Source organism: Gymnoscopelus microlampas (genome assembly GCF_963454915.1).
Source record: "Gymnoscopelus microlampas genome assembly, chromosome: 6".
NCBI lineage: Eukaryota > Metazoa > Chordata > Actinopteri > Myctophiformes > Myctophidae > Gymnoscopelus > Gymnoscopelus microlampas.
The window spans coordinates 56,417,567-56,430,030 of record NC_139943.1 but is presented as its reverse complement, the minus strand read 5'-3'; the positions used below and the strand labels follow the sequence as shown (position 1 = coordinate 56,430,030).

General features: G+C 46.5%; 2 protein-coding genes across 2 annotated transcripts in view; both read left to right on the top strand.

The window, feature by feature from the left end:
* LOC311047068 (low-density lipoprotein receptor-related protein 4-like) overlaps nucleotides 1–1,779 on the top strand; it is a gene marked incomplete at both ends in the record, with an annotated part of 65,636 nt that extends 63,857 nt beyond the window's left edge. Inside the window, one exon of the mRNA XM_084059653.1 lies at nucleotides 1,615–1,779. Within this exon, the coding sequence (XP_083915779.1) occupies nucleotides 1,615–1,779 (165 nt within the window). The remainder of the gene's footprint in view (nucleotides 1–1,614) is intronic.
* Nucleotides 1,780–3,180: 1,401 nt separating this feature from the next.
* LOC311047066 (scavenger receptor cysteine-rich type 1 protein M130-like) lies at nucleotides 3,181–7,009 on the top strand (the record flags this gene model as incomplete). Its single annotated transcript, XM_084059649.1, has 7 exons — nucleotides 3,181–3,552; nucleotides 3,671–3,970; nucleotides 4,608–4,913; nucleotides 5,010–5,309; nucleotides 5,682–6,005; nucleotides 6,153–6,244; nucleotides 6,386–7,009. The coding sequence occupies exons 1-7, from the start codon at nucleotides 3,246–3,248 to the stop codon at nucleotides 7,007–7,009; spliced, it is 2,253 nt and encodes a 750-aa protein (XP_083915775.1). The 5' UTR covers nucleotides 3,181–3,245.
* Nucleotides 7,010–12,464: the final 5,455 nt, after the last annotated feature.

Genomic DNA, 12,464 nt, shown 5'->3' with positions numbered 1-12,464 from the left:
AAGCTGGGCTTCTCCGTGGCCCCCTCCTTTGAAATTCTCTCCCGGGACTCTCGGCAACTTTTGCCAGAACGAGTGTATGGAACCGGCGTGCGGACGCCGAGGCTGGGGCCGACGGCGAGGCTCCGTCTCGGGGCCGCCCGGGCGGGCCGAGCCGGGCGCCGGTGGTGGTGGCCATGGGTCCCTTTCCCCCTCCCCGATAGGGGGGAAAGAACCAGGAAATTGGACGCCACAGTGGCCATCGGGTGTATGGGAAGAGAGAGGCCTCCGGTCGGGCACGGCCGGGCGGCCGTGCGCCCTGGAGCTCCTCCGCGAGCCCGGGAGAAGATGGGCTATTCCGTGGCCCCCTCCTTTGAATTCTCTCCCGGGCAGACCGGCAACTCGTGCCAGCTCGAGTGTATGGAACCGGCGCGCGGGCGCCGAGGCCGGGCCGAGAGAGAGGCCTCGGGTCGGGCGCGCCGCCTCGGCCGGGCGCCCTGGAGGTCTCTCGAGCCCAGGAGGTCCTGGGCTCCGCCATGGCCCCCTCCTTTGAAATTCTCTCCCGGTAGTCTCGGCAACTTTTCTCAGAACGAGTTTATGAACCAGCGCGCGGGCGCTGGGGACCGAACGCAGGCAGGCCGCCCCGCACGGCGAGCCTGCCGGGGGTTGTTAGGCACGGCGACCCCCGGGAACCGTGGTGGAACCACCGCCGCGGGACCCACTGACCGACTGGCAAACGAAGCCCGCCTCTTGCAAGGGCCCCGCCGGCACCTCGTGTGCTCCGGCGGATGCTGCTTGCAGCCTGCGGGCCCGAACAGGCGCGGAGGAACCACGTGCGGAGAGGCCTCGGTGTCCTCTCCTCCGCACTCCTCCGCGGCCGACCTCGTCCTAGCGAGACCGAGACGCCCCGTCTGCCCTAGCTGTCCTGCCACGGACCGCCCGAGGGCCCCCGCTGTCGGCCTGGCCTCGAGCCCCCTCACCGGGGCTCGGCGAGGAGATCCGTATGCAGCGGGGGCGCGAAGGCGCGCTCCGGAGACTCCGTTTCTCAAACCCTGCCCGCGTCGCGTACTCCGGCGACCGACCAAACAGCTGCGTACCGGGCCATGGACCGCCGATCCACCGTAACACGCTTTCGACCGGCTGGGTGGTAAAGGCGGACCGCGGTGACCGTCGCAGTGCACGCCTCCGGGAGACAACCGCCCGCCCCTCTCGCGGGGGGCCTCGGGCGGAAGCTCCGCGGACCGGCAACCCCACGGCGCGCCTCAGCTGGGCGCGGCGCCGCGGCGGAACAGGAGGCCTACCTGGTTGATCCTGCCAGTAGCATATGCTTGTCTTAAAGGGCGTAGCAGACCTGTCTGAGTTGGGCGTGCAGGCACTGCCAAGTGCCCACGCCGGGACAGTACATTATATGGGTGTAGAACACATAGTTGGCGCACGGAGGAGTTGGGTAAACCAGAGTCCCCGATAGTACGCCCGCAAGGCAAGTTACCTTGATGGGGTTGGGGGTGGGGAAACTTGACATGAACCTGCGAGCAGCTACGTATCTATGTGGGTCGTGCCCGGCGCCCCGGCTGTCCCGCAACTCAGCAGTGGCTGCGCCCGAGCTGATCGAACGAGATTCCCCCTGTCTTGCAACAGACCGCCCGAGGGCCCCCCGCGGTCGGCCTCGCCTTTGGCGAGGAGATCCGTATGCCTTGGGGGCGCCCGAATCAATCGAACGAGATTCCCACTGTCCCCTACCTAGCGAAACCATATAGCCGAGGGAAGAAGACAGTCCTCAGCGAGGAAACAAGACCCTGCTAACGGGCATTATGAATACTGATGCAGCAGCGCTTGTACCACCAGGTACCTGCGGTCCGTAGGCCGCGGGACCCCCCGACTTATCGCCCGCCGAGGGGTGCTTAAGAGTGGGTCCGCGGGACCGGCCGGTGAGCCGGGTCCGACGCGCTAAGTCCATAATAGTCCCATGGGCGCGCGTCGGCGTTTGTACCACCAGGTCCACGCGGAGCTTTGGCCGCGGCCTGTCAGTCCACTTAACGCCCGCCGAGGGGTGCTTAAGAGTGGGTCCACGGGACCGCCTGGAGAGCCGGGTGTCCCCCGGAGGCGGGGGTCGCCCGGACCGGAGCCAGTACCCAGCCTCGGGGCTCCCTGGGCCGGGTCGAGGCCTCGCCGGGGGTCCCCGGTCCGAGTCTGACGGCTGTTTTTCTGGCTGTCGGAACTCTGGGGTGTCGGAGTAGCGGGGTGCATCCGATTCACATATTGCCCTCTCCATCGTTCTGTTTAAAGTATAGTGTGTCATCCTATCCATCCGTCACTCTATCAGTGCGTGCATTTGTGGGGGCTTTTAGTCTCCTATAAGCTATTGGGGAAGATCTGATGATGAAGATGATGATGATGACGATGATAATTTAAAAAAAAAGTATTTTGTTCCTCTTTACTTGATAAATGATTTGTGTGAATATTGTTGTCACTCTCTCGGCGTGTTTATGGGTTCAGTAAAACAAAACACTTATTATAGATCCATATATTTTCTATATTGGATTAATAAAAACTAAACTGCCTACCTAATTGTTCTGCCCTCAATGCTTTGACAGGCACAGTTAGGCAGAAAGATAACTCCGGACAAGGGTATCAGGTGTTAACTCTCTTTTACTCCAAATCCAGGAATGAAACTGAAATACAATTATAACAAAAACATCATCAATTGGATTCAATATACATCATCAATTGGATTCAAATATAGCATAAATGAACAATACTTTGATATACGTAATCATAAACATACAAATAATACTCACAGACAATGCTTTGTCACACAAGAAAACAGAGAGGACATCTGTCTGCCTTCAATCACCAAACTGAAACTGGTATGCTGCACTGCTAATCATAAATCTAGCACACCTTGAGCACAAACTTAATTACAATCTCAAACACCTGTGGTAAAATAAAGGCACCCTCCAAGTAACTTTAGAAAACAGCACCACCCACTGGCGGACCTCAGTCTCAGCCAGCACACTAATACTGAAAGGATTTATGTCAGTCAAATGTCTCTGTAATCTGCAAAGTCTGATTGTTAATTTATCTGACAATCATGTTTTTATCATCAGCCTTTAAAACTCTCTCTCTCTCTCTCTCTCTCTCTCTCTCTCTCTCTCTCTCTCTCTCTCTCTACAGAGTCTGTGAGGTTGGTGAATGGTACTAGTTTGTGTTCAGGCAGAGTGGAGGTGAACTCAGAATCAACTTGGTCACATCACAGGTCTACAAGTGTAATGTGGTGGTGGGAATTGTTTTTTGGGGAAGCTCCGTCAAAGACAAGTCCAAAAAAGTCTGATAAGTCGTGGGTATCAGTGTGTGAAGGTGACTTTGACCAGCAGGATGCAGAGGTGGTCTGTAGGGAGCTTGGCTGTGGGGCTCCTTCAGTCCTTCAGGGGGCGCTCTATGGAGAAGTGAACACTCCATTGTGGACCAAAGAGTTCCAGTGTATAGGCAACGAGTTTGTTCTCCTGGACTGTGGAACCTCTGACTCAACTAGAAACAGCAGCTCATCTGACAAGACTGTTGAACTCACCTGCTCAGGTAAAAGACAAACTAAACTTTAGGTTTGGGTTATAATTTTATAATGAACGTAATAGATTTTTGCTATTCTGTTTTCCTTTTTTTTGGTAAATTGTACATTTTGTAATTCCTTCTACAGAGTCTGATGATGTAAGGTTGGTTGAAGGAACCAATAACTGTGCTGGTATTCTGGAGATGAAACACCAGGGAGAGTGGAGACCAGTGGATGGTTGGTCTGCCTGGAACCTGAAGTCATCATCTGTAGTGTGTAGACAGCTGGACTGTGGCTCTGCTGTTTCAACAGAAAGGAGTTCTGGTTCTACACATAAACCTACATGGAGGATTACATCTTCCTGTGTTGGGTCTGAGTCTTCACTGAGGGAGTGTGGAACACAGATGTCTGCTACTTCTTTGTACATACTGGAGGTGATCTGTTCAGGTAACAAATTACTACTTCAACAACAGTAATATTTACAGGTTGTTTCAAAGTCACAGGAAGTAGGGGTCCTGAGGGTACGGCCGCAGCCCCAGCCCTGGGTGCTGCACCCCCAGACCTGGGTGCTGCAGCCCCAGACCTGAGTGCTGCAACCCAACGACTGTAACCCCAGGAGGTTCAGAACTAAATATGAATGTGTTATTTTTTGGGCGGTGCAACCGCCCCTATATGTGAGGTTTGGACCCCTACCCATTGCACCCCCCCAACCCTGCGCTGTGATTGGCCACCATTGTACCCCCCTAACCCTGCACCGTGATTGGCCACCATTGTACACTGGTTGACTCTATTCAGGACTGTGTATATTTTTTTGTAGTGATGCAACGATATTGTCATTATCGTCAATCACAATAACAAATATATCTCAATATTATTGTGGTTCTCTGACGGAAACTTCCTCCGGGTGTTCAGGGCGAGAATTGTGTTGTTTTGTTAGAACAGCAGTAATGAGAGTGAAAAAGCCTATGCTTTGTGGTGAGTAATCTGTGAAGTCTGATTGTTAATACCGCTGATAATCATGTTTTTATCATCAAAGTGTAAGACTTGAAATGTACTCCCTCCCTCCCTCCCTCCTTCCCCCCAGAGTCAGTGAGGTTGGTGAATGGGACTAGTGTGTGTTCAGGCAGAGTGGAGGTGAAGTCTAATCAGTCGTGGGTCTCAGTGTATGAAGGTGACTTTGACCAGCAGGATGCAGAGGTGGTCTGTAGGCAGCTTGGCTGTGGGGCTCCTTCAGTCCTCCAGGGGGCGCTCTATGGAGAAGTGAACACTTCAATGTGGACCAAAAAGTTCCAGTGTGAAGGCAACGAGTCTGTTCTCCTGGACTGTAGAATCTCAGACTCAACTAGGAACAACAGCTCACCTAACAAGACTGTTGAACTCACCTGCTTAGGTAAAAGACAAACTATATTTTTTGTTTGGATTATCGTTTTCTAATGCAATTAATATTACTATTTTCTTTAACGTTTACTCTCTTCACCCTGGACAGAGTCTGCTGATGTCAGATTGGTGGGAGGAATCAGTAACTGCATTGGTATACTGGAGATGAAACACCAGGAAGAGTGGAGACCAGTGGATGGTTGGTCTGACTGGAACCTGAAGTCGTCATTTGTAGTGTGTAGACAGCTGGGCTGTGGCTCTGCTTTTTCAAGAAAGTGGAATTCTCATTTTACACGTGAACCTGTTTGGTGGATTTCATCTTCCTGTGTTGGGTCCGAGTCTTCACTGAGAGAGTGTGGAACAAAGATTTCTGGTATTTCCAATGCCAGACTGGAGGTGATCTGTTCAGGTAGAACAGTCTAATGTATTTTGTTTGCACAATCACTTCAGTTGTAGGATAAACGAGGACTTACATGCTCTACTTTCATTACATTTGGCCAATAACTTTTGATTCGAAATGTGATTTAATTTTGAAAAAAGACAAACATACACATTATTGATAAATGAGCTCATGAATGTAAATCTGGACCTGAGTCTGTATGTTGTCAAGATTGTCCTCAGTTTAGAATCAGATACAATGAGTCATCTGTCGGTTTAGAGCCAATAATGTTTATAATTAACTTATATCCAATATTTTGATCTTTGTCTCATTTGACCTTATTGCCATTGACTCTCTCTGTGTAACTATGTTGCTTCAGTCAATCACCTCTGAATGTTACAGATCTGCCGTTTAATCCAAACATCACCTCCTCTTTGAACGGGGTTTCTGAGGTCCAGCATCAGGGGCCACAGGTGATAGAGGGTTACAGCCTCTCCATCAGCTGCTCTGTCCAGCCACAGTACCCAGGAGGCTCCTTCCACCTCACCTTCACTGGATCCAACACAACACACAATTACACCCAACCAGCTGTCAATCACTCTGCCAACTTCCTGTTTCCTGTAGCAAACCACACCCACCAAGGGAATTACAGCTGTATTTATCACATCAATGTTTACTCAAATGACTTCTACTATAAGAGCCAGTTCCTCTATGTCACTGTCACAGGTAACCAGAATTACATTGACTTTTCAACTCACAATGTGAAACTCAATCAAGTAAATTACAAAAAGCAGGATTGAATCTGACATACATTAACAAAAGAGAGTTGATCTTTACTTAATGTTTGATGTTGTAAAATATTTTCTCTCACAGCTTCTCATCTGACATCTAACATCCTCAAAGTTACAGTCGTAATGCTGCTGGTGTTGGTGGTGATAAGCTATGTCCTTTATCGTGTCTGGACGGTAATGTATACTTTATTCAATCTTTATTCATCTTCATTCAATACCAGACCAAACTATAAGTTAAGTAGTTCCACTGTTTGTATTGAAGAGAACCTGATCTGATCCAGTAAGATCAAGTTGTGTGCCTCTGTGTTTCTCCAGGCCACCAGAAGGCAGAGGGCAGGAGTGGAGACCAGAGTTTATTTTAATGTAGGACGGGAGAACGTTGAGATGGTTTATTATAACACTGTTGGTTCCGATGCTGAAGCTGGACCCAGTGAAGAGACAGAATACCACCAGTATGAAGAGATAAATCTCCAAGGAAGGTCTGAAGCTGGACCCAGTGAAGAGACAGAATATGACCAGTATGACGACATAGATCTACCAGGAGGGTCTGAAGCTGGACCCAGTGAAGAGACAGAATACCACCAGTATGACGACATAGATCTACCAGGAGGGTCTGAAGCTGGACCCAGTGAAGAGACAGAATACCACCAGTATGACAACATAAATCTACTAGGGGGGTCTGAAGCTGGACCCAGTGAAGAGACAGAATACCACCAGTATGATGACATAGATCTACCAGGAGGGTCTGAAGCTGGACCCAGTGAAGAGACAGAATACCACCAGTATGACGACATAGATCTACCAGGAGGGTCTGAAGATGGACCCAGAGAAGAGACAATATATCACCAGTATGACGACATAGATCTACCAGGAGGGTCTGAAGATGGACCCAGTGAAGAGACAGAATACCACCAGTATGACGACATAGATCTACCATGAGGGTCTGGAGCTGGACCCAGTGAAGAACCAGGACACCACGTGTATGAGGTGGATCTCTAAGGAGTTCATGTCACATCTATCACATAACTGTCCATCACCTCAGTCAAGGTTTGAACATTTACACTGAATTGTAAATGTACCAGAAAGACCAAGTGAGGTTTCGAAGAGGCAGATAAAGTCCTCAGTGAGAACATTTGTGACGATACAAGTCAGAAGACAATTACACCTACAGGGAACAAGAGCTCTGTGTTTGAAGATCAGATCACATTGGACCATGTCTGGGAAAGGCAAAGCAAAGCAAAGCAAAGCAAAGCAAAGCAAAGCAAAGCAAAGCAAAGCAAAGCAAAGCAAAAGCAAAGTTTGTTGTTTACCCAGGGTGTCGGACTAAGCACGAAGCTTGTTTCCAGCCGGACCCTGCATGGAAGCCTTGCTCAAGGGCTATTCAGCGGTGATTCATGATTGATGTGATGAATTGGGGAATCGAACTAGGGACCTTCCGGTATCAAGGCCGCCCCTCTAACCACTAGGCCACCGCTGCCACAAAGGCAGATCAGATCAGTGAGAAAAATACTGAAATCTGTGCTAAAGGAGCAGGTTGTTGATGACGAAGCTCTCCAAACACTATTCTGTGAGTTCTCTGTAAAAAACAGAGAAAGAGACTCTTTGATATGTGACATGGACACTCATTTGAAAATGTTTATTTTGGTGTGTATTTGAACAGTACAACTGTGTGTTTTGTCACTTTTTTGTTATTGTTTGAGTATTTGTCGGCCTTATTGTCTTCCAATTAGGGGCCGGATATGTAAGCGCCAAAACGGACCTATAACTATTTTGAGTGTTTTTTACTATTATTGTATTTGTGTCTGTTATTATTGTGTTATAACCAAAGGGACACAGTATTATAAATAATACATCAAATGGATGCACCTGGGATGTATCATCACTGTTGTAGCCTGGGGTCATAGGGTGTTTCGGGTCTCGCAACATACACCCTCGCCCAGGTGACCCAGCCGGGGTTGATCAAGCCCCAACTTACATCCCAGGTAGCTACCAACGGTCAGTCCTATAGGGAAAGACAGGGCCACTCAGTCCGCTTCTCCAGAACTACTCTGCCTGAACACGGGTAAGCTCTGGCATGTGGAGGGACTAGGCTCTGTGGGTGGCCTCCTGGCCGGGCGTAGTATTAGTACCAGTATTATTATTAGTATTTGCATATTGTGATATTATTTTGTTTACTAATATCAGGTATTGTTTGTTTGAATATATTGACACATTTCTGAAACATCTGTATTGTTCTGTGCTACTGCGCATGTGAAAATGGACCAGTGACGTCATGATCACATGGAAGTGAAAGTGAGAGTTTTTAGTTGAAATGATGTAACTGCAGGAGCAGGACGATACAAGTTTTTGACCGTAACGTAAAACGGAATTGTAACCAGTTGAATCGTGTTTTTATTATTTTTGTCGCTGTTGGAAAGCCATTTATTATTTTCAAGAGGATCCTATTTGAGAGAAGCTCAGGAGGAATATTCTGTTTGGATAGAAATAAAAGATTGGACTTTTCAATAAACCCCCTAAAATACACGACGATCTCCGCCATTCCTTGGATCTTGTAAGTTGTCAATATAACGAATAAGAAGTGGAGAATTCTTTAATGATACGAGTACGAGTCAATACTACAGTTCTGCATCAAGATCCTAAATTTGGATAGTAAAGTCGCCATTATACTCATGATGTTTCATCATCAAGTCATTATAACTACCAGTAATTAGTTATCAATAAATGCATCCATTGATCTTACTGTACACAATGCATGTCTATGCAGCCCAGATGTTTGTGTCATTGTTCATTAGTCATTCAGCTCATAGATTGTCACACAGTGAACCATCAGAGTCTGAGCTACACAACAATTGATCTCATTACATGTGTTTCTATTGGCACAATGGAATGTGGAGATGTGTTAATAAATTATGTATATAGATTTCTTTATATAATTGAGGGTTCGAGGCCTACAGGCTCAAAACCTCTTTGTATCACTACACTTCTTTCTTCTGCCACTTTTTGCAGTTCTGGCCTAACCGTGCATTCGCTTTTTACGAAACTCTGCAATATGGTAGAGGGCTATGCCAAACACGAAACTCACAACTATTGGCCAAAGGGTGGCGCTATAGCACACAATTGACTTTGAACAGGTACAACTCATGCCCTGTTTGACCTACAGCCATGAAACTTCGATACACACATGCGTCTTCTCATGCCTAACAACTTTCACGCTCTGACTTTTGACCTCTGACCTTTAGATGTCCCACCATTTTGAATTATATGAAAAACACTAAAAATCTATTTCCTGGGATTTTTGAGAAATCTGCACAAAACGTTTTACACATGATCTTTGGAACTATGCCGACAAACTGGGGTAGCGGATTTTCCATAAGTGAAAAAATGAAGCTTTTATGAGCCAATGAATATTGCAGTATTATGACAATTATTCATCTGCCCCTAACACATACATGCAGACTCACATTTGCTTGAAACGTTACAGTAATGTAGAGGATCATTCCAAATATTACTGAAACCAATCTTACTCCAATTGGCCAAAGGGGAGCGCTATCACAATTTTTTGAAAACGCAAACTTTAAACAGGTAAAAGTCATGCCTCGTTTGCCGAAAGCCATGCAACTTGCTTACACATGTGCCTTGACTCATGCATGTGCCTTGACTCATGAGGAACACATCTATCACTTTGACCAGTAAGCTCCGCCCTTAGATTTTCCGCCATTTTGAGCAGTTTGAAAAACACTTAAACCTATGTTTCTGCAGTGATTTTTGAGCAATTTACGTGAAACGTTCTACACATGTACTTTGGACCTATGCCGACAAAACGTTAGTGGCGGATTTTCCATAAATGAAAACATTAAGCTTTAATGAGCCAATGAATATTGCAGTTTTATGAAAATGATTTGTCTGCCCCTAACACATATATGCAGACTCACAGCAGCAGCAGTAACAACTCCACTGGAGAGCCCTCTGTCCTGGAGTCTCAGCCGGCCTGGGTCATGCGTCACTGAAGTGAGTTCACTTGTTCATGGTTGCATGTTGCAATTTGTGGGTTATGTGTTGTTTGCCTTGAAACTCACAGATAGGAGTGTGTGTGTGTGTGTGTGTGTGTGTGTGTGTGTGTGTGTGTGTGTGTGTGTGTGTGTGTGTGTGTGTGTGTGTGTGTGTGTGTGTGTGTGTGTGTGTGTGTGTGTGTGATGAACATAGCACATAAGTACTTATTATAGAATTCAGGGAAATACAATAATCCAGACCGGATGGTGACACTTTGATTGATATTATTCTAACAAATGCACCGCACAAATATGCCTCAATTGGTGTGTTTGCAAATGACTTGAGTGACCACTGTGCTATTGCATGTGTCAGAAACACTAAGCTGCCCAAAACCAAAGGCCTGACTGTCATCAGGCGCTGCTTTAAACACTTCTCTGAACAAGCCTTTCTTCATGATTTGGCTGCAGTTGATTGGTTTCGCATGTCCTTAATTCCATCAATGGATGAGGCCTTTCGGTTCTTTCACGAACAGTTTCTCTACCTGATGAATAAACATGCACCTCTCAAAAAAATCAGAATTAAGAACCGTGCAAATCCCTGGTTCTCTAGGGACCTGGCTGATCTGATTCATGAAAGAAATAGACAATGGTCACTTGCAAGAAAGTCTAATTCAAGTCATGATTGGCTTCTGTTTCGTGTCTTGAGAAATAAATGTACGGTCCTCACCAGGAAGTTAAGATCGGAACATTATTTATCTCTCACTACTGATACCTCTAGCAATCATTGTACCTTCTGGAGAGTAGTCAAATCCCTGCAACAGAAAGGAGCAGCAGGCCCCCCGCCTAAGATTCGGGTGGGCGAGTCCTTTATTTCTGATAAAAAAATCATGTCAAATGCTTTCAATTCGCATTTTAAAAGGGCGGGACACATTTTTGATGAGCAAATTGCCAATGCTCCTCATCAAGACGCCCATGATGATAACGTTGACTCATCTGTTGTTTCTGTTTCTGTTTTTGACTTTTCTCCCATCCTGGTATCGGATGTTCTACACGCCCTGTCTACCTTAGACCCTAAAAAATCTGCAGGCCCAGACGGCCTTGACCCTTTTTTCCTAAAATTATCATCGGCTATCATTGCTCAACCTGTCACTGATATGTTCAATATCTCCTTAGCCACTCAAAGTCTACCTGAAGAGTGGAAACAAGCAAATGTTTCCCCTCTTCTCAAGGCTGGCGATCCTTGTGATGTAAACAATTATAGGCCCATTTCTAACCTTTCCACCTTGGCAAAGATCTTAGAGGGCCAAGTATCAAATCAGGTAAAGGTTTTTCTTGATTCATACTCTATTTTGAACCCCATGCAGTCAGGTTTTAGAGCAAAACATAGCACTGTAACGGCATGCCTTAATGTTATCGACGACATCAGGGCAGCCCTGGGTAAGAAATCTTTTTGTGCGGCCTTATTCATTGATTTAAGTAAGGCCTTCGATACCGTGGATCCTCACGTACTGCTCAAGGTCCTTTCTAAAGCTGGTTTTTGCCAAAATGTGCTTGGTTGGTTTAAAAACTATTTAGTTGGCCGCACACAGTGTGTCAAATTTGGTGATACCATTTCTGATTCCATCACCCTTGAGAAAGGAGTCCCCCAAGGTTCCATTCTTGGTCCATTGCTTTTTCTCTTGTATGTCAATCATATTTGTAGTCAATCTAAGCATTGTAAGTATCATATGTATGCCGATGACACAATTCTGTACTCTTGTGCTCCTTCTTTTGATGTAGCAGTGTCAAACTTGGCCTCAGATTTTGTCTCATTGCAGCATGAATTGGTAAATAGCAAATTGCTATTAAACGGCCAAAAAACCAAGGCCATGCTATTTACTCCAAATAGAGCTGACATTATCCCCCCAAATATCACCACCTTGGAAGGAGTAACCATCGAATGGGTGGTGCTTTACAAATATCTGGGAATTTGGTTGGATAACAAGTTAAACTTCAATCATCACATTGAAGCGTTGATTAAGAAGTTAAAATTCACAGTAAGCTTCTTTTATAGAATGAAGTCCTGTTTTTCTTTTGCTTCAAGGAAAAGGCTGGTCACTGGCCTGTTTATGTCGCAACTCGACTATGGCGACATTGTGTATCGATTCGCCTGTCCCTCAATATTGGGTAGACTTGATCCCCTTTATCATGCTGCGTTGAGGTTCATTACCAGCTCCACCTATAGGACACATCATTGTATTCTGTATTCCCTAGTAGGGTGGTCCTCCTTAGCATCTCGCAGGTTGCTACATTGGTACACTTTTATATATAAAGCCATTCTTGGAAATTCCCCCTCGTACATTTGTTCAAAATTTAATCTTGTCCAAAATTCGCTTAACCTCAGATCGAATGCCTGGATGCGCTAT